Source organism: Amphiura filiformis, chromosome 2 (genome assembly GCF_039555335.1).
Source record: "Amphiura filiformis chromosome 2, Afil_fr2py, whole genome shotgun sequence".
In the NCBI taxonomy this organism is placed as follows: domain Eukaryota; kingdom Metazoa; phylum Echinodermata; class Ophiuroidea; order Amphilepidida; family Amphiuridae; genus Amphiura; species Amphiura filiformis.
In genome coordinates, this window is record NC_092629.1 from 97,398,873 (window position 1) to 97,421,931 (window position 23,059).

Sequence of the window (23,059 nt, forward strand, 5' to 3'; positions counted from 1 at the left end):
TCCCGGTACTGCTGACTGTACTTCAAAAATACACTCATCTACTCTAGGTTCCAGAGTAAAAATAAGTACAGCTTGTCTGTACGCAGTGCGCATTCACAAGATATGAATTATCTTCAAGTTTGGTAATGACGTTAATGGTGATTTGCGCCGCAAGGTGCTAGTGAGTGTGCTGACAAACTGCGCTTGTCATGTGTGCGCGAGTATCTGCGATTAATATTATACGCACTGGCACACTCACCCTTGCACCGCTCTTAGACAAAGAAGTCCCTCAGCTTTATTACATTCAGACATGTGCCATGATGATGTGGATATCCTAACTGAGTATATACTGATATGCGAGCGATTCAATCATTCAATACTACGGTGGCTGGTCTGGTGAAATAGTCAAATACACACGTCACATGTACACGTCACGTCACAACCTGAGGTGAACCAAATTATAGAGTACTCAAGTAACTTGGGCTTGGCTAGACTTCTCGAGTGAGTAACTTACCATTTCATATGGCATGGACATGCATGCATGGTGATGGAAAAATTTTAGCAGGTTGATCAATGAACAGCTGGAGTTTGCTAAATTTTAATACCTCGTTTATCACACCGGTAACACAAATACACATCACGATTGAGGAATCATAAGCAGCAACCAATGAAGCACATACTTGGTACATATCATGATATTCAAGCACAAATTATAGCACTTTTAATCTAAATTTGATTGCAAAAGCATTTTGCCATGCACCTCGCGCTTCCAGTTAAACACAGCCTGTGTGAAAACAAAATTAACAGGAAAATATAGAGCACCACCACTATTCATGCGCCCAATTAGAGTATCGATCATATTGACTGCTCAGCTAATTCCGAATCATTCTGGCAGCTTCACAGTTGTCAAATTTTTGTCTTCGGCCGAGCTATTTGTGATGTTTTTATCATGAATAAATTCGATATATAAACGTCAATGAAGCCCGACAGCAGTTAAAACGTTCATGTATGAGCTCAATTTATACCAAACAGATGGTAAGTATCAAATGCATGGGAATATTATTATTATAAAAGATATGTAGCTGACCAACTATAGTGGAAATTCCAATTGAATGAACGCAGCTTTCAATAGCGTGACGAATTTTTGCGTACACTGCGCGATGTACGCCAGCGTGTGCGACTGTGCGTGAGTAACGCGGAAGTGAATCCAACCATGCCAACGCAGTTGGAGGGCCATTCAACTTTGACGCGCTATTATTAAACTGTACGCTATGAATACGCACACAACGAAAATTCAAATTTGCTTGGTCTGGGTTGCAGTTTTAAAAGCTTCCAAAATTCTCTCTACAACTCCTAATAGCTATATATTTTATAAATAACTATAAGAAAGGCTTTCAACATTCCATATATGTTCACAAAAAATACCGTAGCTTTGCAAGGAATATGATATGGGCACATAAACACAAATTTTTGTCATGAATTGAGATAAAAGAGTAACAAAAACTACTATATTTTAAAACTGGTGCGAGTTCATAAATCAGGAATTTGCATATGATTAGAAACATGGCTTATTATCCTCATACTAAAAATCAAGATTTTTGGTTGGTTAAGACAAAAACCTGCCGGGATGAAAAGGGTATTTTACAAGACGGAAAAATACCAGTATTCAGTAGGCCATGCGACAACAACATTGAGAAAATAAAGTTCATGCGAGCAGTGTTAAACTGCGCGCGCGTATTTCACTGAACGCAGATGAATGGCGCGCTTAGGCGCCAACAAAGTCGCTGCGTGTACTCGCTCATGGTGTCAAGTCACGCTGGTATTGTTATGAAGTTGTTTACTTAATTTTCCTGCATGGGCGAATCTGGGTAACCAATTTAAACCATTATAACAACTTAAATTTTTAAGTTCAATATTTGGGACAAAGACTAATCGATAGATAAAGGTTGAAATTACTTGTCTGGCTAAAAATTAGAATGATTAAAGCGTTAAGACAGAAAATGTCCGGGTTAGAAGTCCTTAGCAACGAAAATAAATATGAAGATAAAGCAAACGCAAAAATCACAAATTCTAACAACAAAGTAGACAAAATGGGAATCAAGTAGAGAATTGTGAAGATATTTTCAATACAAGCTTATTTGTAAATTGCCCAAGATGATTGGCTACACATAATACGATACATTTTAAATAGAAGTTTTCCGCGGGAAAGGTAAAAAAGCATACCCAAGAGTGCGACGGTCATTTTTGCAAAGGTCGCGTACGTTAATAATTTGACCTTTAACGGATGACGCGCACGATGGCCCTCCGACTGAACGCACTCGTGATTGGATAGCATTGTATCCAAGGTCGTGCGTTCGCGTTGTAGTTTGAAATACGCAATATACGATCGCAGTTGGATCGAGTGCAGCTGTTAAAAGCTGCGTTCATTCAATTGGAATTCTTACTATAGATTGTTCGAAATGTTCTAACTTTCGTATGAACAACCGATAGCTTGTGATACTGAAAGTTAGAACTTGCAAGGATGTTATCGTATGTAACGTACTTGTTTACATGTACGTGTGATACATGCACGCAGTTGCCATACAGAGTACAATTTCATGCATATGAATAAAAACTTCTTCCTCAAGTTAGTTGTTGTCTCCAAAATATCATGAAATAGTTCGTGACATATTACCGACACACTGTACTATAATATTTTCTTAAATTTTCATACATGTACTTACGAAAAACGTCAATATTCGTTCTCCGAACGGCTTCGATCAACGCCGTGTTTCTGCTGTATATGCACCCACTGACCTCCAGCAGTGTTGCCAAAAATGTTAGCCCAAATCGCGAGTCAAATAAATTAAAAGTCGATTCATACATTGGTATCTATGGGATAGCAAAATAGGCCTACCATAAATTGCCTACGCCAGATTTGAAAAGTTGCTCAATTACTTTCTTAACCATCAATTGGTGTCTATTGGACAGGAAACTGTAGTGTGGAAAATCTTCAAAAGTCATCCTTTTGGGCTACTAAGTCGCTGCTTTGCCAATCCTGAACTCCGCACGTGCTTATTCCACCAGCCGTCTACACTGCGCATGTACTGTGACCACTGATCAGTGACTGTGACTGATTATGACCCGGATGTACCCAATTGAAAAAGGTCGTCTCTAGCGTGTACATCGGTGACAGTAAATCGGCCATGATCATTCCTTGGAGCATCGCACTGCTGTGACCTAAAACATCTCCAGAATGTACTTCAAAGATGTATTTTTTCTCTAAAAGTAAGCAACCTTGAATCAAGATACATTATGTTAGTCCAGGAAAATTGTAGCCAAATGTGACATTCGAAGAATGTTTTTACTTATGCTATATAAAAAGTATCAACGCTATGCAGACGCGTTTTCAAATAGCAGAAAGTTCTATCTTACATGTATGCACACATAACTCTCGTGTCGTCGTGCATAAAAGATAGATTTTTCGATCAACAACTAGACTATGCCATAGTCGATTTTGATAAATAAAAATATGTTATTAATCATGATGAACGCATTCAGTTGAACTCGAAATTATACTGATATTTATTACATCAAAATACTAGAATGAAATGGTTATGAAAAAGTTTATATAATTATATTTGTGACAGTAAAAGTAAAGTATACGTAGGCTTATATGATTGAATGCAACATATCAAAATGGTATAACTATAAATGGCACTTCAATACTGAACAATTCTAATTTTAGAATCTGCCAGTTTATTACGAGTTAAAAATCGACTATGGACTTTCACTTTTAAGCAGAACTTTACCCAGGGACTTCGTTCTCTAAAACACACTGTCAATCATACTTAAATTTATCAATCAAATCACAAGACTAAGCATGGTGGTACAATACGCGCTAGATGCGTACGTTCATCCACCAACTTTCGCGCCAGCACAAAAGCACCGCATTCCAAAGATAGATGTGTACCATGTAGGCCTATAGTTAATGGTAATGGTACGTGTCGGGAGGATTTAAACAATAACAAGATCTGGGCGACCAATCGCATGCCAGATTCATTTAAAGATGCATTACATCATGACCAATTTTAGTTAGGCCAGAAATTGGCCTAACTCTCCATAGAGTCCCATGTTAAGAATGTTAACCGCAATCCAAAGTCAGTAGTCCACTTGGGAAGCTAACATACAGAGGGAGTACGGTGACTGAAAAGATGATCAGTTGTGAAAATCTATCAATTGTGCACAAATTAATTAAATCAGAGTTTTAAGCTTAAATGCAATATCCAGAGTATGCACAATCATGACAATGGGCAAGTGGAATACGGAGTAGTCTACTGACCAACATGTCATGATGGCCAAACCATGCATCACATGACCTACATACATCGAATGCATGGAGCCGGTATATAAACCATCTCCATACAAACAAGGTAATATAAAAGTTCTCCAGAGAGTCAGTACAAAATGTGTAAACGTAAATACAGTCAGATTGTCATCACTTTTGTCTACATCTTAGGCCTACCGCATTCCTAAAATGCGAAAAGCCATAACTCACACATACGATGGGTGTACACATGACCTTCCGAATAATCACTCAGTCCTAGAACAAATGATTAATTTCTGACATGATCGTGTTCTGGGTCTGAACTGTTTCCATATGAAATCTTGATGGCAAATTGGACAAAAGAAGCACATGGTTCTACTTGACAGCTTTTTAATCCCTATTCATGTTACGTGAATCACGCTATTGTGGACCATCCTTCTGATACTTGAGTGTTTGGACAAGCGGAACGGTCTTTTGTCTACCTAGCTCTGTTTGTAAACAGACGAGGAGGTCGAAATTGTCATCCTCCCCAAATAGGAAAGTCAGCATTATAATAGTACGGCACTACACATGACCATAATAAAGCTTAATTTATTCTCGATCGCCGAGCGATTGCGATTAAACGCTTTTAGAAAGCGATGGACAATCGCCGAATTTTGCGATGCATCGCCTGTCGCTTTTGCATTTATACTTATCACGGCGACAATTAAAATATTCAAAATGCCACACAATACATTTTTAAAACATCAGTTGCTTGCGGACAATAATTATTGCTTTGAATTAATTCATCACCAAAAGTTAATAATCGAGAAAGGTAAATTAATTAGCAACATAAGGGGTGGTGCAATAATTATGTGTACCCGGGGTGAATTCTCAAATGGTCTGCCAAAATCGCTGTCCCCATTGGCAGTGCCAAAAATCTTTGCCCCCCCTTCGACGTGCCAAAAACCTTTGCCCCCCCTTTGACGTGCCAAAAATCTTTGCCCCCCCCTTACACATGCAAGATTTTGGGGAACCCGATTTTAAAACCTTAAATTGTCTTAACATATAATGCGAGCGCAGCGAGCAGGAAATTTTGCATTTATTTGAACGTGTTCAGAACGCTTTCCTCACGCCTTTTAGGGCGTAATATAGAAACGGTGCCCAAAATATCTGTGCCAAAATTGCTTGCCCCCCCTTTCAACCTGCCAAAATCGCTTGACCCCCTCTTTCGACCTGCCAAAAATGCTTGCCCCCCTTTGGCCTGCCAAAAATCTTTGCCCCCCTATAATTCACCCCGGGTACACATAATTATTGCACCACCCCTAATAGATCCAGTTGGTTGTATATGATTGGTTGATGCATTCATGTGTCAAGCAATATCGCTGGGAAGTTGAGATTTCTTCAACTTGCAAAAGCGACATCGTTTTTGCCTCAGCGATTTGAATTGATTGATCGGCTTGACGCTCTGGAAATGTAAGTAAACACTGAGCCAAACCCGTCGGAACCGCTACGGCCATGGCCGTACCACTTAAAAAATAAAAATAAAAACGAACAAAAAAATGAGAAACCCGGGAACAATGATATTTAGTCTCACTTTAGAAGCTTGCAGACCTATTTTACTTTATTGCCAGGGACTTATGAAAGCATTAGAATTTCTATGGTAAATGACATAACTGGTGTGATATTTAAATAGCTGGACAGACCCCAACGGTCACGATTTGCTTCGGTGAACTCACTGATTCTTACTGTTTGAAAGTGGGGATTTTCACATAGTTTGATGGAAGTTTAGCCGTAATCAAAAGAAAACAGAACAGAAACAAATCGGATCACGCTTCTATAAGGGTGTTATATTGTATAAATATGATAACTTCGGTGATTTTTGAATGGATGACTTTACATTTTATTTTAATTTTATTTTTTTGAGGTGTGACTTACGAATTTAGTATCATGTGTAGGCCTACTGCAATTGAGTCTTATCATGAATTGGTAACATGTTTTATGGTTGATCATTTTATTTTGAATGTCCTAGTTTTGAAGTTTAGACCTATTAACTTACTGTTGAAATTGTACTTTTCATTTTCAATATTTTTTAGTGCTTGGGCTTCCAGGGGGGCAAACCCCATGTTTCACCCCCAGACCCCCAAAGTGGGCCGTACGACGAGCCTGCACTGAGCATGCGTGAGAATCGCTTTTCTGCAAAAGCCTTCGAGTATAAATTCAGATTAACATTCCCCATAACGTCATGAACGTTCATAACTTGAAAAATTTTCATGTTCATGTTGGCTACAAATCTATCTTATCTGGGCGCATGTATACCACCAATTCAGTGTCCCATTGAAACACACATGAAAACACGCCTTTTCTTAGCGTGATTTTCACACCTGTTCGGCAATAAATTGACAATAAAAATACTACCAGCAGGCTGCAAAATAACTGAAGCTTAGACAGGCAGTGGTTGGAAAAATGTTAATTTCCCGGGAAGGAAGCTAAATTTCCCACAGTATAGCATGTTTTTATATACAAAATAAGACACAATTTCTCTCAAAATACCAGAATATCCCTCTAGACACCAACATTTCCTGGGAATGAGCTTCCCAAATTCCCCACTTTTTCGAGCCATGGCCTTCGGTGCCCCTACCAGTTGCCTTGATGCCCTATAAATTGCTGCTATTCTTTAACATGTAATTGCCTTGTAAAATAGATGTGCCCTTTCAAAATTGCCTTGAACTGCAGTTGAAATGGGTGCCCTTCAGAATCCTTATTTTGCAGCCTGACTACCAGTCTGTCTGGAACCAGACGTATGTACGCAGCAAGTGCGATCCAATCAAAAGAGTTTGATTGCCTGACCACGCATTTATTGCGCGGTCATTAATAACTCACAATGACTCCTGGAACAAACCGAGATGCGCTACAATGACTTCTACATGTGTGTGTGTATACGCTAAGCGTTAATTGCAATTAACGCACAAGCCCACATGATGATGTCGTGGTTCTGTGATTGGTAGCTCTTGTTGTCGGCGCTAATGTCAAATTCGCCTGGCCGGTCGATTTTTTTGTAGGGTAGGTAATAACAATAATTGTGATGTAATTTTTGGTAATCGTACCAAAACAGATTCAATTAAGTTGCAGAAAATGCAGCCTGAGCTGCTAGATATATATATAAACACAGCCAAAAAAGAAAGTCTCCAGTAGTTCCATCCCCATTTAATCAGAGTCTGATGAGTTTATGGCAAAATAATTTATATAATAGTTTTCTATACACTTTCCTTCAAAGGTTGATACCACATTTGATATCAAAAGTTTAATCATCGTGAGCCAGAGGAGGCTTAAAGGCATTCCTACAATGCACTATGATCGGGAAATTTGATCAATATAACCTAATTTTAAAGGCAAAGTCCCCATTGCCACACACACAAAATGGTAATTTTAAAACTGCAGCCAACAAGCTAATAGTTGAGACTTAGGACTGATATTTGATTTTCTTACAGGAAACATTCATATTGTCCCACTGCATTAATTTTATTCCTAAGTCTCGATGTTATGAATGTTAAATAATAGGATGAAAACACCAGATATTTGCACACAATTCCAATGCAAGCCATGATCAACTGTACCACATGTGTACAAAAGCCAGACATACAAGGTCAGAAACCCCATTGGGTTGTGGGAATGTCTTAAAACATCCTCTGATCGTGAGCATAGAAGCCGTTGTTTGGAAATTCGCGCAATTTTAAAAATGACATAGGGAATTGTATCACGTAGCAGAGCTAGCGTGAGTGCCAAGAATTACGTCGCCTGAATAGGCCGGCAGGTTAAAGGTTTACCCATGCATGTCAAAATGCAAATCAAATACCCCGCTATTTCAATTGTGCGCAGGCAAGTGTGCAATGATTCCTGAACGGGTTGCTTCAGGCCACATGATAAGCTGATACCATGCATTGGATTTTGCGTGGTCAATTCGTAATTTGTCATTTTTAAAATTGCACGAATTTCCAAACAACGGCTCCTATGCTCATGATGATTAAACTTTTATATCAAATTTGGTATCAACGTTTGAAGGAAAGTGTATAGAAAACTATTATATAAATTTATTTTGCCATAAACTCATCATTATGTCTTATTTATATTTTTATCACTTTTTCATTTATACGGTACTTGTTTGGTACTTTTAATTTACATTTCAATATCCTTGATGATGTACTAACTACTATATTGTGATTATGTAACATGTAATTTTTTGTTGCAACACGGCCCCAGGGAAGACCAGCTCAAGGGCTGATCTGGGCTTTTGCGTGTATAAAATTGAAATGAAATGAAATATCTGAATCAGATGATGATCAATTGTATCAACGTAAAAGGAACTTCCTGTTGTGAAAACATGTCAACTTCTATGGTAGGCTTCTGACTTCTGGAGATCAGGGACTTTGACTGGTTGACAGTTGCATTTCTCCACCATGTGTACTAATCGGCAATTAGAGCAATTATAGCAGTTTCCTGGAATAAAAAAAAAATAATAATTTGATTTAAATCAAATAAATAATTTTTTTTTAAATCTCTAACCCTGATTCCTGACCTCATGTATTGTTTATAGGTTGTTGTTGTATTGCTGCTGTTGCTACGCACCATGGATATTGAAGCCTCACGTCGCATACGGAATCCATTTCTACAGACGGTCTATGAACATCATACAAACCCTATATGGGATAGGCAGAGACTCACCCAGCAATTCCCTGTGGAGAAGGTAGGTCAAAGGTCATATGACGTAGGTCAAAGTTCATTTGATGACCTAAGTCAAAGGTAAACTGACTACTAAGGGGGCGCAACAATCTCATACTCACTGTGGACTATATTAGCCGAATGGCATTGTTACATAAAATGCGTAGTGATTTAGTGTTGCGCCTTTTATAAGGATTTAAAAGTTTTCAAAATCCACATTTGTCACTTATTAATTAAATTAGAGAAAATTTGTAGCTCAACACCGAAAATTTCATGTCTCTGCGACATTTCGTTCAAGAGAAATGTTGTTTTAAAGATCAGTGCAAACGCGGAAAATCGTATATTTCGACTTTTCCTCCAATATGCGAGAGTTTGCACAAAACTCACTAAACTAGTGACAGACAACAATTTAAGCACGTCTTTGAACCAAGTTTAATTTCTTTTCTAGATTATCTGTCTTGCCATTTTGTTTTGGCAAGCACTTGTTAATGAGTGTGAAGTACAAACACCCCCCCTGTTTCAGTAGTAACAATTATGATCTTTTTGCATAGTCCTACTGAATATGCAGCAAAACGGCTTCATGCAGATTAACAATGCCTATTAACTTTAAAACTCATTTTTGAGCCTTTTTGAAGATTTTTGGATACAATTTCTAGACTTTGCAGGCGCCTGCTCGCCAATAAAGCATTTTTCCAATAATAATTCATCAGGGTGACTTTTCGTAATCCTTGTTTATCATCATGATTGAAATAGAACACATTTCATGACGCGCATTTCTTATTTTACGCTGAAGAATGTAAAAGGAACGCATTCATAGCGACGGCCGTTACAAGGGGGCGCAACACTAAATAAGCGTCCCATAGGATAACGTGTGATTTTGGCCTACTTTCGAGCGCCATTCCTGGCGTCCCTGCAATACTTGGCAAAATAAATTTGGTATCAAATTAAAGCTCTGTTTCTGTAGATTCCAAAACTTTTGTCGGCATATATCGATGACCGTTGACTTTTTTTCGCTATTTCATGGTGCAAAAAATATGGCCTAAAAATATACTAAATTCACCACTCACATTTCAAAATCGGAAGTTGTCTTCATCCGCCACAGAGAATTGCTTTTGAGATAAAATGTCCGGTTTTTTCTGCATGTTATCATTGAAGACACTTGTCGAATTCATATGAGCTGATATTGAGTGATTTAAAGTGAACATGTCGGTAGATATGGTCGCTACAATCTCATACTCACTGTGGACTATATTAGCCGAATTTCGTTCTTACATAAAATGCGTAGTGATTTAGTTTTGCCCCCTAACCCAACTGTACCACACAAACCCACTCTGGGATAGACAGAAACTCACCAAGCAATTCCCAGTGGAGAAGGTAACTTGTTATGACCCTCTAGGTTGTCAAAGGTCATATCATGGCATAGGTCAAAGGTCAACTAGCTAAACTGTACCCGACGACATAGATAAACATAGATTGCTGAGCTTGAGCTAATATGTTGCCATTTTATTGAAAGTCACACACTTTGACTCATTTGTAAGTGTATTTCTGACACATACTTCGGTGTATAATATTTGCCTCTTCTCTCTACAGTGATACAGTAGTGATATCCAATAATTTTCTTTTGAAATCATTTTGAGTGTATAAAAATGTTGGGTGTATTCTGATACGTTTGGGTGTATTCTGATACATTTATGTGTATTCTGATATATTTGGGTGTATTTATGAGACATTTGGGTGTATTTATGAGACATTTGGGTGTATTTCTGAGACATTTGGTTGTATTTTTATTTTCTAATACAGTTGGATATATTCCTAAGACATTTGGATGTATTCCTGACAAATTTGGGTGTATATCTGACACATTTTGGTGTATTCCTATTACATTTGGGTGTATTTCTGACACATTTGGGTGTATTTATCTATTTCCTCTACAGTGGTACAGTTGTGATATCCAACAATTTCCTGAGCATTTACAGCATCTGTTCATCCAATGTTGCCTCGACAACCAAACAGAAGTGTTTCTAGATAAAAGTTATGAGAAATCTGATTGGTTTTTCACCCAAATGTGGCATTCATTGGCTAAAGTGTTTCTAGGTTTTGTCATGTCTACAACGTCTGTCAATGGGTAAGTCAATGATCTGTGCTCGTTTTCAATCAGGTTTCGTCACAGAGAGTAGACCCAGGGGGGCTGCCATTTTCTTCGGAAGGGGAGGTCATGGATATGTCGGTAACCAGAGTCCATTTTTTATGACCCCCATCTTGGGCTGAAAGTATTATGACACACCCAACATTTGCATGCATTTCTGCTTAGGCCAAAAAAAAAAGGTTTGTCTCAAAGCTCGCGCGTGCATTTGTAAATTCGTGAGATTTGGAAAAAAAGAAATGCGGATTTTTTTTATTTCAAAAAAAAAAAAATTTTATAGTTTTTCCCCAAAAATTCGTAAAATCTGATTTTTGTCTCCAAATTCCATGAATAAAGTCGGGAATAAAAAAAAAAAAAAAAATCTCATTTCGCATTTGTTTTCAAACCACTCGTGAGCTTTGAGACAAACCATTATTTTTTTTTGGCCTTATGCAAAAAGGGGGCCCTGAAAATTTGTATCCCTCTGCTGAAAGGGGCCTTTAAAAAATCACCTTAATTTTTCTCATAGAATATGAGTATTTTCTGTGGGATTGTCATACATTTTTCATGGCCGGGGGGGGGGGGGGGCTGAAAATAATTTTAGGTCCGAAATGGGGGCCCGGAAAATAATATGTGAATTTTTCTTTTTGCATCATGCCCCCCTCCTGTTACAAGTGTTTGGGAATGGTCCCTTATGTTATACTTGTTTTTTCATTTCAGGTTGCTAGGGAGAGGTTCCATGTTTGTTTTTTCCACTAACCAATTCAGGACTTTACTTGGAATCAGTGAGACCTGGAAAGCTGATCACCTGCTGGATCTAGGTGCTGGTGATGGCGCTGTCACTCAACAAATTGCCGCTCATTTCAGACAAATAACGACAACAGAGATGTCCCCTACCATGCAGTGGAGGTTGGGACAGAAAGGATATAGGTAAGAAAAAGACAGGACAAGACAGGACAAGGGGACAGACTTATTGGTTAGTTGCACAGGATAAGCAGGTACAGGGTATGGAGCTCTAAACTGAACATGGTGCTTCATCAAATAAGTAGACAACTACAGGAAGACAAAGACAGGACATAGGGACAGACTTATAGGTTCGTTGCACAGGACAAGAAGGTATAGGGTATGGATAAAGCCACGATTTCTCCGTGATACGGAAAAACAGAAACATTCACGGAATTCGGGGTTTGCCAACAGAAATTTGAAAGTGCCACAAGCCCGACCGACCGACCCTACTTGAAAGGGTCCGTCCGCCCGTAGAACAAGTTTTCTTTTTTTCGTCGCCTAACCAACCATTAAGGGATCTAAAATGAGCGTTTATTGGTTTCGACAGTATTTTTTGTGGGACATGAGAGCACCTCGGACCTGTCGAATTGCATTCTGAATACGAAGCATGTCTTTCTGATACCAAATAATTTTCATTTTTGAAAATCACAATATAATACAAATTTTATGACAAATTATAAAAATTTGATATTTTTCAAATTTTTGATATATAACAGTCCTCGGTAAATTATATAAATCTAATGATATACTCTTAAAGTGTATGTAGCAGGGAGGAAAAGTCGACGGTCAATTGAAAATTTTGACCTTTCATATTGAAGATATGGATTTTTTTCCCAAAAAGACCTAATTTTTTTTGGTGTTTTGGGAAAAAATCCATATCTTCAATACTGAAAGGTCAAAATTTTCAATTGATCGTCGGCTTTTCATCCCACCTACATACACTTTAAGTATAAATCATCAGATTTATAAAGTTTACTTCAAGTACTGGTAAATATCAAAATATCAATTTTAATGATTTGCCATAAAATGTGTATTAAATTGCAAATTTCAAAAATCAAAATTATTTGATATCAGAATGACATTCTTCAGATTCAGAATGCAATTCGATATGTCTGATGTGCTCTAATGTCCCAAAATAAATACTGTCCAAACGTTCATACCCCAGCCCTTAAACAATGATATAGAAGCCTACAAAAATATGACCCATTGATATAGAAGCCTCCAAAAAATGACCCATTGATATAGCAGTCTCCAAAAATATGACCCATTGATATGGCAGCCTCCAAAAATATGACCCATTGATATGGCAGCCTCCAAAAATATGACCCATTGATATGGAAGCCTCCAAAAATATGACCCATTGATATGGAAGCCTCCAAAAATATGACCCATTGATATGGAAGCCTCCAAAAATGACCCATTGATATAGCAGCCTCCAAAAATATGACCCATTGATATAGCAGCCTCCAAAAATATGACCCATTGATATGGAAGCCTCCAAAAATATGACCCATTGATATGGAAGCCTCCAAAAATATGACCCATTGATATGGAAGCCTCCAAAAATATGACCCATTGATATGGAAGCCTACAAAAATATGACCCATTGATATAGAAGCCTCCAAAAATATGACCCATTGATATAGCAGCCTCCAAAAATATGACCCATTGATATAGCAGCCTCCAAAAATATGACCCATTGATATAGAAGCCTCCAAAAATATGACCCATTGATATAGATGCCTTCAAATATATGACCCATTGATATTGATGCATCCAAAAAATGACCCATTGATATAGAAGCCTACAAAAATATGACCCATTGATATAGACGCCTTCAAATATATGACCCATTGATATTGATGCATCCAAAAAATGACCCATTGATATAGAAGCCTACAAAAATATGACCCATTGATATGGAAGCCTCCAAAAACTATTAGACTTTTTCAATAGGGCTAGTAGCCAAAACAAGCCAAAAAAAGACATATAAATAACCCATGCAGCATGCATATCATCATCATCCTTTGGCTGCGGAGCAGGCGACTACAAGTTTCCTCCGGCTACATCGGTCTTGAGCCATTGCCGATAGTTGACCTTGACTCAGCATGCTGTCCATATCCCCAAAAGACACTGGATGTAATTCCAGAACAAGGTTCGCTGCCGCCCGGGTTTCCTCTTGCCATGAGTTGGGGACATACAATGCATACTCTTTTACTGGCTCATCGTCGGGCAAGTGGAGTATATGCCCTACAAATTTCAGTTGACGGGTCCTGGCTTTCTCAACAAGTGGTGCTGTCTCTGTGACTCTGTCAGATTTTAGATGGTAAAATTTGGTACTCTGTCTACTCTCTTGATGTTCAGCATAACAGTCTAAACGCAGGACAACCGATTGTTATTGTTCTGCAAGGCTCACTCAGTCATTTAATAAGGCAATACAAACGATCGAATTTGGTATTCAAATGAACAAAATTTTGAGTTACACCTTTTCAGTGTAAAATTTTTTCTCGGCCAAATGAAAAGCAATAGTTTTCATTTTTTCAGTAAATGTCAGGTCAAATCTGTAATGCTTGATACTGTATTTTTTTTTCAAATCTTAGTGTTAAACTTAGTCGTGAAATTCAGTCATTTAGTGTAAGATTTTCGATTTTGATAGGCTTCAACTCTGCCCGCGAGCCTTTTTTTGGATCAACCTTTTAGCTTTTCAAAGTAATATAGTTCGTTAAAGAAGGATTTTTCCCAACTTTCTAACGCACATCACCGTGAGCGATATATCATAGTTTTGTCAGAATTTCCGCTTTTGATTCCATAATTTTGACTACCAGCTGAAAAATTTCAAATCCACGCGTGAAATACTAGCATTGTGGATCGATATCTCTGGGTGCCCGCCCTGGATACAGTTTTGCCAGAACTTCAATATAGCAAAGAAATTACCTAGTGTTTCGGTATAGTGCCTTTTGTTTGTGTTTGTTTGAAATTGCTTAAACCCACCGAAAGTCATAATGAAGCAGCCAAAACAATACAAGGTTAAACACGGAAGTTTATAACAACCTATTATAATGACCTAAAGGAAAAATCATTTATGGTAACAATGAGCCTTGCATTGTAAGTCATGGTTAAAATGTGTTGAGTACCCACCCCACCCCCATAGGCCTACATAATATTACATACCGGTACCTTATAATATTTATATAGCACGGCTATAGCTATACATTTAGAAAGTAGGTCCTATAGCGCTAAATTATGACAAATAGGCCTACACAAACCCGAACGCAAGTCTTAAGGGTGTAATGAAAATGCCAACCCGCGATGGGGGGGTCATTCAAAATTCACCTGGAGATAGGAGGGACAGAAAATTAAAATCCCTCTAATAACACACGAATTTTTCTAGGTTTGGACAGTGGATTTTCCCATGGACCTCATCCTAGGTAAATAAATAAACAAACAAACAAACAAACAGACAAAATGGTTTTCATAATCATGGAATCCATAGCCCCTATAAATTGAAATTGCAGGCTATCACGGAGCAAATTTCCAAAATCCACCTCATTTACCAGAATTGGGGATTTGGGCTACCAAATCGCTGGTCAGGCAATCCTGGTTTTCAATGGAAAAGGGACCTGGGTTGACAACAATTGAAATATCGATTATTTCTGCTGGTTGCTCTCGAGGTAAAGTACTAAGTTTGACATTTTCGGAGCATGAAGGGGAAAAGGGTAAAATAAAACGGAAATTCTGACAAAACTATAATATATAGACCCACACGATGTGCTTTACAGAGGTGGGAAATATCTTTCTTTAGCAAACTATATTAGTTTGAGACGCTAAAAATGAATTCTGTAAAAAGCTCACGGGCTAACTAAAGGCCTATAAAAATCAAAAATAAAAAAAAAAAAAAAACAATTTATGCTTAATATTAACACCAGGATTTAAAAAAAAAATGTTCATCCAAGCACTATGTTTTTATTTGACATTAAAAAAAAAAAAAAAAATTTTGCTTTATATTTGACCGGAAAATAAATTTCATAGCAAAAAGGTGTATCTCGGAATTGTGTTGATTTTAACATGTATCGATCGACTTTTAGCGCGACTAAGCAGAACAAAAGATCGGTTGTCCTGCGTTTAGACTGATAATACGGTAGCAGGATGTGCCAAATGAGTTGAATTTATTTTCCATATCCTTAGAGATAACCCACGACTCATAGCCATAGAGTAAAACTGTGACACGTGCACATAGTAATAACATCATACAACACAGGGAGTAGTGAGTCGGTGGACAGGGTGGACGAAGACCAGTAGTGGCCCCCTAGGGTGATAAAGGAGGAGTTAAAGGCCCCATACGGCTCCTTGTCCCTGGCCCTGTGAGGCTCTTGCTGTGCACCTGATAAAACAATGACTCATTTAGACAACAATAACTGCACACTATGTGTTTTGAGATCATTGCAGGAAATTGGAGGGGTTTGTTTTGGGCGAGGTAATTTATCAAGGAAAATATCGAGGCCCAACACAAACCCCGGTGATTTTAAGCAGTGACCTCAAAACAGATGCTGCAATGTTACTATTGTCAGTCATTACTGCCCCCCCCCTCTCCTCCTCTTCCACTTATTACACAAGGAAATAAATATATCGCTACATTTATTTTATTTTCCTTTTATTTTCAGAGTTGTGAATATCAATGAGTGGGCAGGGCCTACATGTAGGTATGATGTCATCAGCTGTTTGAATTTGATCGACAGATGTGACCAGCCAATCAGCATTTTGCATGACATCCATAGATCATTATCGCCGGGAGGCATGGCTATTATATCTCTTGTGTTGCCTTTCAAACCATTTGTAGAATCAGGTATGTATTTGATTGACATATGATTAGCCAATCAGTAACATTGGGGGTGTGGCTGTTATATCTCTTGTGTTGCCTTTCAAACCATATTTAGAATCAGGTATGTATTTGATTGACATATGATTAGCCAATCAGTAACATTGGGGGCGTGGCTATTATATCTCTTGTGTTGCCTTTCAAACCATTTGTAGAATCAGGTATGTATTTGATTGACATATGATTAGCCAATCAGTAACATTGGGGGTGTGGCTATTATATCTCTTGTGTTGTCTTTCAAACCATTTGTAGAATCAGGTATGTATTTGATTGACATATGATTAGCCAATCAGTAACATTGGGGGTGTGGCTATTGTATCTCTTGTGTTGCCTTTCAGACCATTTGTAGAATCAGTTATGTATTTGATTGACATATGATTAGCCAATAAGTAACATTGGGGTGTGGCTATTATATCTCTTGTGTTGCCTTTCAAACCATTTGGAGAATCAGTTATGTATTTGATTGACATATGATTAGCCAATCAGTAACATTGGGGGTGTGGCTATTATATCTCTTGTGTTGCCTTTCAAACCATTTGGAGAATCAGGTAATGTATTTGATTGACATATGATTAGCCAATCAGTAACATTGGGGGTGTGGCTATTATATCTCTTGTGTTGCCTTTCAAACCATATTTAGAATCAGGTATGTATTTGATTGACATATGATTAGCCAATCAGTAACATTGGGGGTGTGGCTATTATATCTCTTGTGTTGCCTTTCAAACCATTTGTAGAATCAGTTATGTATTTGATTGACATATGATTAGCCAATCAGTAACATTGGGGGTGTGGCTATTATATCTCTTGTGTTGTCTTTCAATCCATTTGTAGAATCAGTTATGTATTTGATTGACATATGATTAGCCAATCAGTAACATTGGGGGTGTGGCTATTATATCTCTTGTGTTGTCTTTCAAACCATTTGTAGAATCAGTTATGTATTTGATTAACATATGATTAGCCAATCAGTAACATTGGGGGTGTGGCTATTATATCTCTTGTGTAAATTGTCTTTCAAACCATTTGTAGAATCAGGTATGTATTTGATTGACATATGATTAGCCAATCAGTAACATTGGGGGTGTGGCTATTGTATCTCTTGTGTAAATTGTCTTTCAAACCATTTGTAGAATCAGGTATGTATTTGATTGACATATGAGTAGCCAATCAGTAACATTGGAGGTGTGGCTATTATATCTCCTGCCAGTGTGCTGCCTTTCAAAACATTTGTAGAATCAGGTACGGTATGTATTTCACAAAATGTTTAACCCTTCATAACTCATGTAACCGTTCGCAAGTTACGAATACCCTTTTACTAGTCGTTACTTTACTTTACTTTACTAGAGAATCCCTATTACTTACGAAATGGATTTAATGCGTCATAATTTTGAGACTTAGGAACCTCATAAAGTTATAGTAAATGGGCCCCAGGCACTGTAAAAGTGGAATTTTTGTGGTACATTAATTTTCGCGCTTTTCATGCTCAACGCAGCTTCTGTAAAAATAAACCACACAAATGTGTTTTTTTATGTATAATAGGTCAATGCAAGAAAACTCAAAATCGCGAATTTAAAAACAAGTGTAACCAATCAGATAGTTTGTTTTAAGGGATCTAAAATGAGCGTTTATTGCGTTTCGACAGTATTTTTTGTGGGACATGAGAGCACCTCAGACCTATCGAATTGCATTCTGAATATGAAGCATGTCTTTCTGATATCAAATAATTTTCATTTTTTTTAAATCACAATATAATACAAATTTTATGACAAATTATAAAAATTTGATATTTTTCAAAATTTTTGATATATAACAGTCCTCGAAGTAAATTATATAAATCTGATGACATATTCTTAAAGTGTATGTAACAGGGAGGAAAAGCCGACGGTCAATTGAAAATTTTGACCTTTCATATTGAAGATATGGATTATTTTCCCCAAAAGACCTAATTTTTTTTGCTGTTTTGGGAAAAAAATCCATATCTTCAATACGAAAGGTCAAAATTTTCAATTGATCGTCGGCTTTTCATCCCACCTACATACACTTTAAGTATAAATCATCAGATTTATAAAGTTTACTTCAAGTATTGTTAAATATCAAAAATATCAATTTTTAATGATTTGCCATAAAATGTGTATTAAATTGCGAATTTCAAAAAATCAAAATTATTTGATATCACAATGACATTCTTCGTATTCAGAATGCAATTCGATATGTCTGATGTGCTCTAATGTCCCATAATAAATACTGTCCAAACGTTCATACCCCAGCCCTTAAGAAGATGATAATGGGGTTAACACTTTCTCTTTTTACTACAGTGCCCCTGATTGGTTAATTATATGATAATATCATCTGAGTAACCAATCAATATAGAGCTTTTAGATCTATTTTGCCTTCAGCCTTATTGGCTATTCTTACCACATCTCTGATTGGCTAAATATTTGATATAACCTCTTTGCAACCAATCAAAATTGTTCTCTCTTTGTTCTTTACAGGTGCTTTACAAAACAAACCTTCAGAACAACTCAACATTGAGGGCAGATCATGGGAGCATCAGGCAGCGAGTTTTATCAACAATGTCCTTCTACCAGCAGGTTTCACTCTACAAAGTTTTACAAGGTTGCCTTATTTATGCGAAGGTGACATGAGTAGGCCATTTTATAGCTTGGACGATGCTGTGTTTATTGTTAAAGCTGACAGTACTGGAATTGAACACCAAGGTTGGTGTAATGCTAGAACTCAGGACAGTATTGATTTATGACATAATCAATGTCCTACCAGCACACTTAACTCTACGAAGTTATTGGTTGCCTAATTTATGTGAAGGAAAATTTGGGTGTATTTGGGAGACATTTAGGTGTATTGAGGTCAGAAGTATATTGATTTATAGCATCAATGATAACTTTAATATTGTTTGTGACCATGTGTTTGAGGAGCCATTTGGGTGTCTTTGGGAGCCATTTGGGTGTATTTGCGAGACATTTGGGAGTATTGGGGACATGAATATTGATTTATGACATCAGTGACTCTTTAATCATTTTATCTACCACTACGTAATATTATTACGTAGTGGTAGATAAAATGATTAAAGAGTTGAACTTCAACACTACACTATTTTTCGCTGATGTGGAACGTTTTCACTAGGTCGATTAGCGTCTTCAGCAGATGGTGATAGGCCTACTGTGATAATATCTTGTCTACAATCAAGAGATCCCTCACTGATAACAACAATATATGATTGACAGAATGACGTCACGAGGACTTTGTTCCATGGCCAGCCCAAAGCAAAAGGCAGTTCTTTTCAGAACCAAGACTCAGAAATGGCCCGAAAGGTTTTGTCATCTTGCCTTACATAGAAGGCCGTTCTGAGAAATTACACAGCGCATTCACGACTGTGGGAGTATCCACCAACTTCAAACATCAAAATATGCTCCAGTAGCCCCAAAGGACAAAAGTATTAGGAATACACCCAAGTGGCATCTCTGCTGTAAACCCCATGCCAGGTGGTGAGCGCCACGCATTCTCTAAATTCAGTACATTTCCGTTGTCAACCGTTTAACTGAATGGGATTATTTTGACATTTTAAAATGCTCAAAACATCACAAACAAGTAGGCCTATGTTAATACGGCTGAGCAGTTTTGCCGTCTCTCTCCACCCATCATGCCACTCGCCGCCTGACTCATGCATTAATTTCTCAAACATTGAGGTACAGCACGTATACACCCTCTTTCCTAGACGTCATCGATCAATCGATATTCATTCAAGTCATCCGCGCCCAAACGCAAATACCGTGCCAGCGCGCATGGTCAACTCTGCGTGACGCTAGATGTCCCGCGCAAGACTGCCAGCTCGCCGTACGTGTTAAGTTTGTCATGCCATAAAAAGTAAACAAATTTGTAAAACAAAACAAAGTTGATTTTCAAATAGCATCGCATTTTTTCCATATCTTCAAAAACAAGCTGAAACAAATGGTAAACGGTATACAGTTCCCGCTTAAACAATTATTTTGTTCAAGCTGAATTAAAAGATGACAAAACCGAGGAGAAAATATGCTGTATTTGGTGTTTTTAGATTGCGGGCATGTGGGGAACGCACATGTTGTTTGTTTACGTCCAAGACCCCAATGTCGATTACGTGACGACACAGGAAAATGCTCTATATAAGAAGGAAGGGAGTCAAATGGAGTCAATCATTCAGGTGGTAACCCTTTTGAAATTCACACACCCTGTGTGGTAGATTAAAGTCATGTGTTCCATAGGGGGTGTATGGGTTTCAACTGGAATAGCCTATTATGAGAACAGAGATGATGATTTTAAGGATGGGTGGTCCATGCCGTTTGGGTGTATTCCTAATACATTTGGGTGTATTCCTAATACATTTGGGTGTATTCCTAATACATTTGGGTCTATTCTTAATACATTTGGGTGTATTCCTATAACATTTGGGTGTATTCCTAATGCATTTAGGTGTATTTCAAATACATTTGGGCGTATTCCTTATACATTTGGGTGTATTCCTAATGCATGTAGGTGTATTCCTAATACATGTTTGGTGTATTTCTCACACATTTGGATGTATTCCTAATTCATTTAGGTGTATTCCTAATACATGTTGCATGTATTCCCTACACATTGGGTGCATTCCATGATTGTCTCTAACTAACAATTTTATTCCAGGTTTTGAGTTGTATTGCTCCAGTGGTTTTGAATACACCCAAATGTCTCCCAAATGTGTATCACAGTGGACCATAACAGCACATTCCAGGATGGTAACGACCAAATTATGTTAATGTGTATTTTTGAGACATATGGGTGTATTTCTAATATTTTGGGTGTATTTCTGAGATATTTGGGAGTATTCCTAATGACCAAAGAAAAGAAAAGCTGCAGGTACAGCTTAAATTACAATTATTTTCGTTGTAGTATTTAATGTGCTCGAATAAATTACCTGTAGCAACATGACAGTAATGTTTGTGAAGATTCATTCATCCAGGTAGTAAAGAACTATAAAATGTAGGATTTTTTTTAATATGTTGGGTGTATTTCTGAGACCTTTGGGTGTATTTCTGAGACCTTTGGGTGTATTTTGGATACATTTAGGTGTATTTCTAAGACAATGGTTTCACTGATATGAAACAATGTGGAGATAGATTTCTGATATACAGCCATTTTTGAAAGTTTCCAAACTTTTTTTGAGGAGTTTTATAACCCAACATTTAATTTTTATGCCTCCACCGGAGGTATTATGTTTCCTGGTTGTCCGTCCGTCCATCTGTCCGTCCGTCTGTCCGTCCGAGCTTGCGGGTCCAATTTCTCGGAACTGGTAAGATGTAAAGTGATGCAAGTTGGTGGAGGGATGGTCATTGGCGGTCTTCACATGCCAGTAGGTTTGGTTAGTGGTTCAAGGTCACTCAAGGTCATCTAGGGGTCATCAGAGGTCAAATTAGCAAAACCGTCATATGGGCCAACTGGTAAGATGTATAGTGATGCAATTTGGTGGAGGGATGGTCATTGGCGGTCTTCAAATTCCAGTAGGTGTGGTTAGTGGGTCAAGGTCACCCAAGGTCATCTAGGGGTCATCTGAGGTCAAATTAGCAAAAACCATCATATGGGCATGAGTACTGTAAACATGGGCATGAACCTTGGTGGGTACTGTAAACATTTAGAACCACATTTTTTGAAGGTCATTTTGGGGTCATCCAAGGTCACCCACAGGTCATCTGAGGTCAAATAACTTAAAACTGTCGTATGGGCATGAAACTTGGTGGGTACAATAAACATTTAGAGTCAAATTTTTGGACGGCCATTTTGGGGTCATCCGGGTCACCCAGGGTCATCTGAGGTCAAATAACTTCAAACTGTTGAATGGGCATGAAACTTGGTGGGTACAGTCAACATTTAAAGTTTAATTTTGGAAGGTCATTTCGGGGTCATCCAAGGTCATCTAGGGGTCAGCTGAGGTCAAATTAGTAAATACTGTCATATGGGCATGATACTTGGTGGGTACATTCAACATTTAGAGCCAAATTTTTGGCAGGTCATTTCGGGTTGAAATTGCACCGGTTCAAATGATACGCCTCAAGGTGGAGGCAGTGTGGCCGACGCTTTGCGTCGAGAACCGCGCAAGTCGAGAACCGCTCTAGTTTTTTGTAGAACGTTTTGTGTTTGATGGGAAAGTCCCTAAATCTATGATGAAAATGGGCTAATCCAGTTGAAATCCACACACCCCATGTAGAAGACATGATCTCAATCTTAAAACTTGTCTTATGTTCCTAATGTTTTCCTACACCAT

General features: G+C 37.9%; 1 protein-coding gene across 3 annotated transcripts; it reads left to right on the forward strand.

Moving 5' to 3' along the window:
• Window positions 1-886: 886 nt before the first annotated feature.
• On the forward strand, window positions 887-22,916 carry LOC140146885 (protein-L-histidine N-pros-methyltransferase-like). 3 transcript variants are annotated; one of them, XM_072168775.1, is made up of 6 exons: window positions 887-1,014; window positions 8,859-9,008; window positions 10,918-11,108; window positions 11,826-12,035; window positions 16,553-16,734; window positions 19,263-22,916. In XM_072168775.1, exons 1-6 carry the CDS (start codon window positions 988-990, stop codon window positions 19,526-19,528), a joined length of 1,026 nt encoding a protein of 341 aa, XP_072024876.1. In that variant the 5' UTR covers window positions 887-987; the 3' UTR covers window positions 19,529-22,916. The 3 variants fall into 3 exon arrangements, with proteins under 3 accessions (XP_072024876.1, XP_072024877.1, XP_072024878.1); XM_072168776.1 differs by lacking the exon at window positions 887-1,014 and adding an exon at window positions 2,883-3,246; XM_072168777.1 differs by lacking the exon at window positions 887-1,014 and adding an exon at window positions 6,379-7,327.
• Window positions 22,917-23,059: the final 143 nt, after the last annotated feature.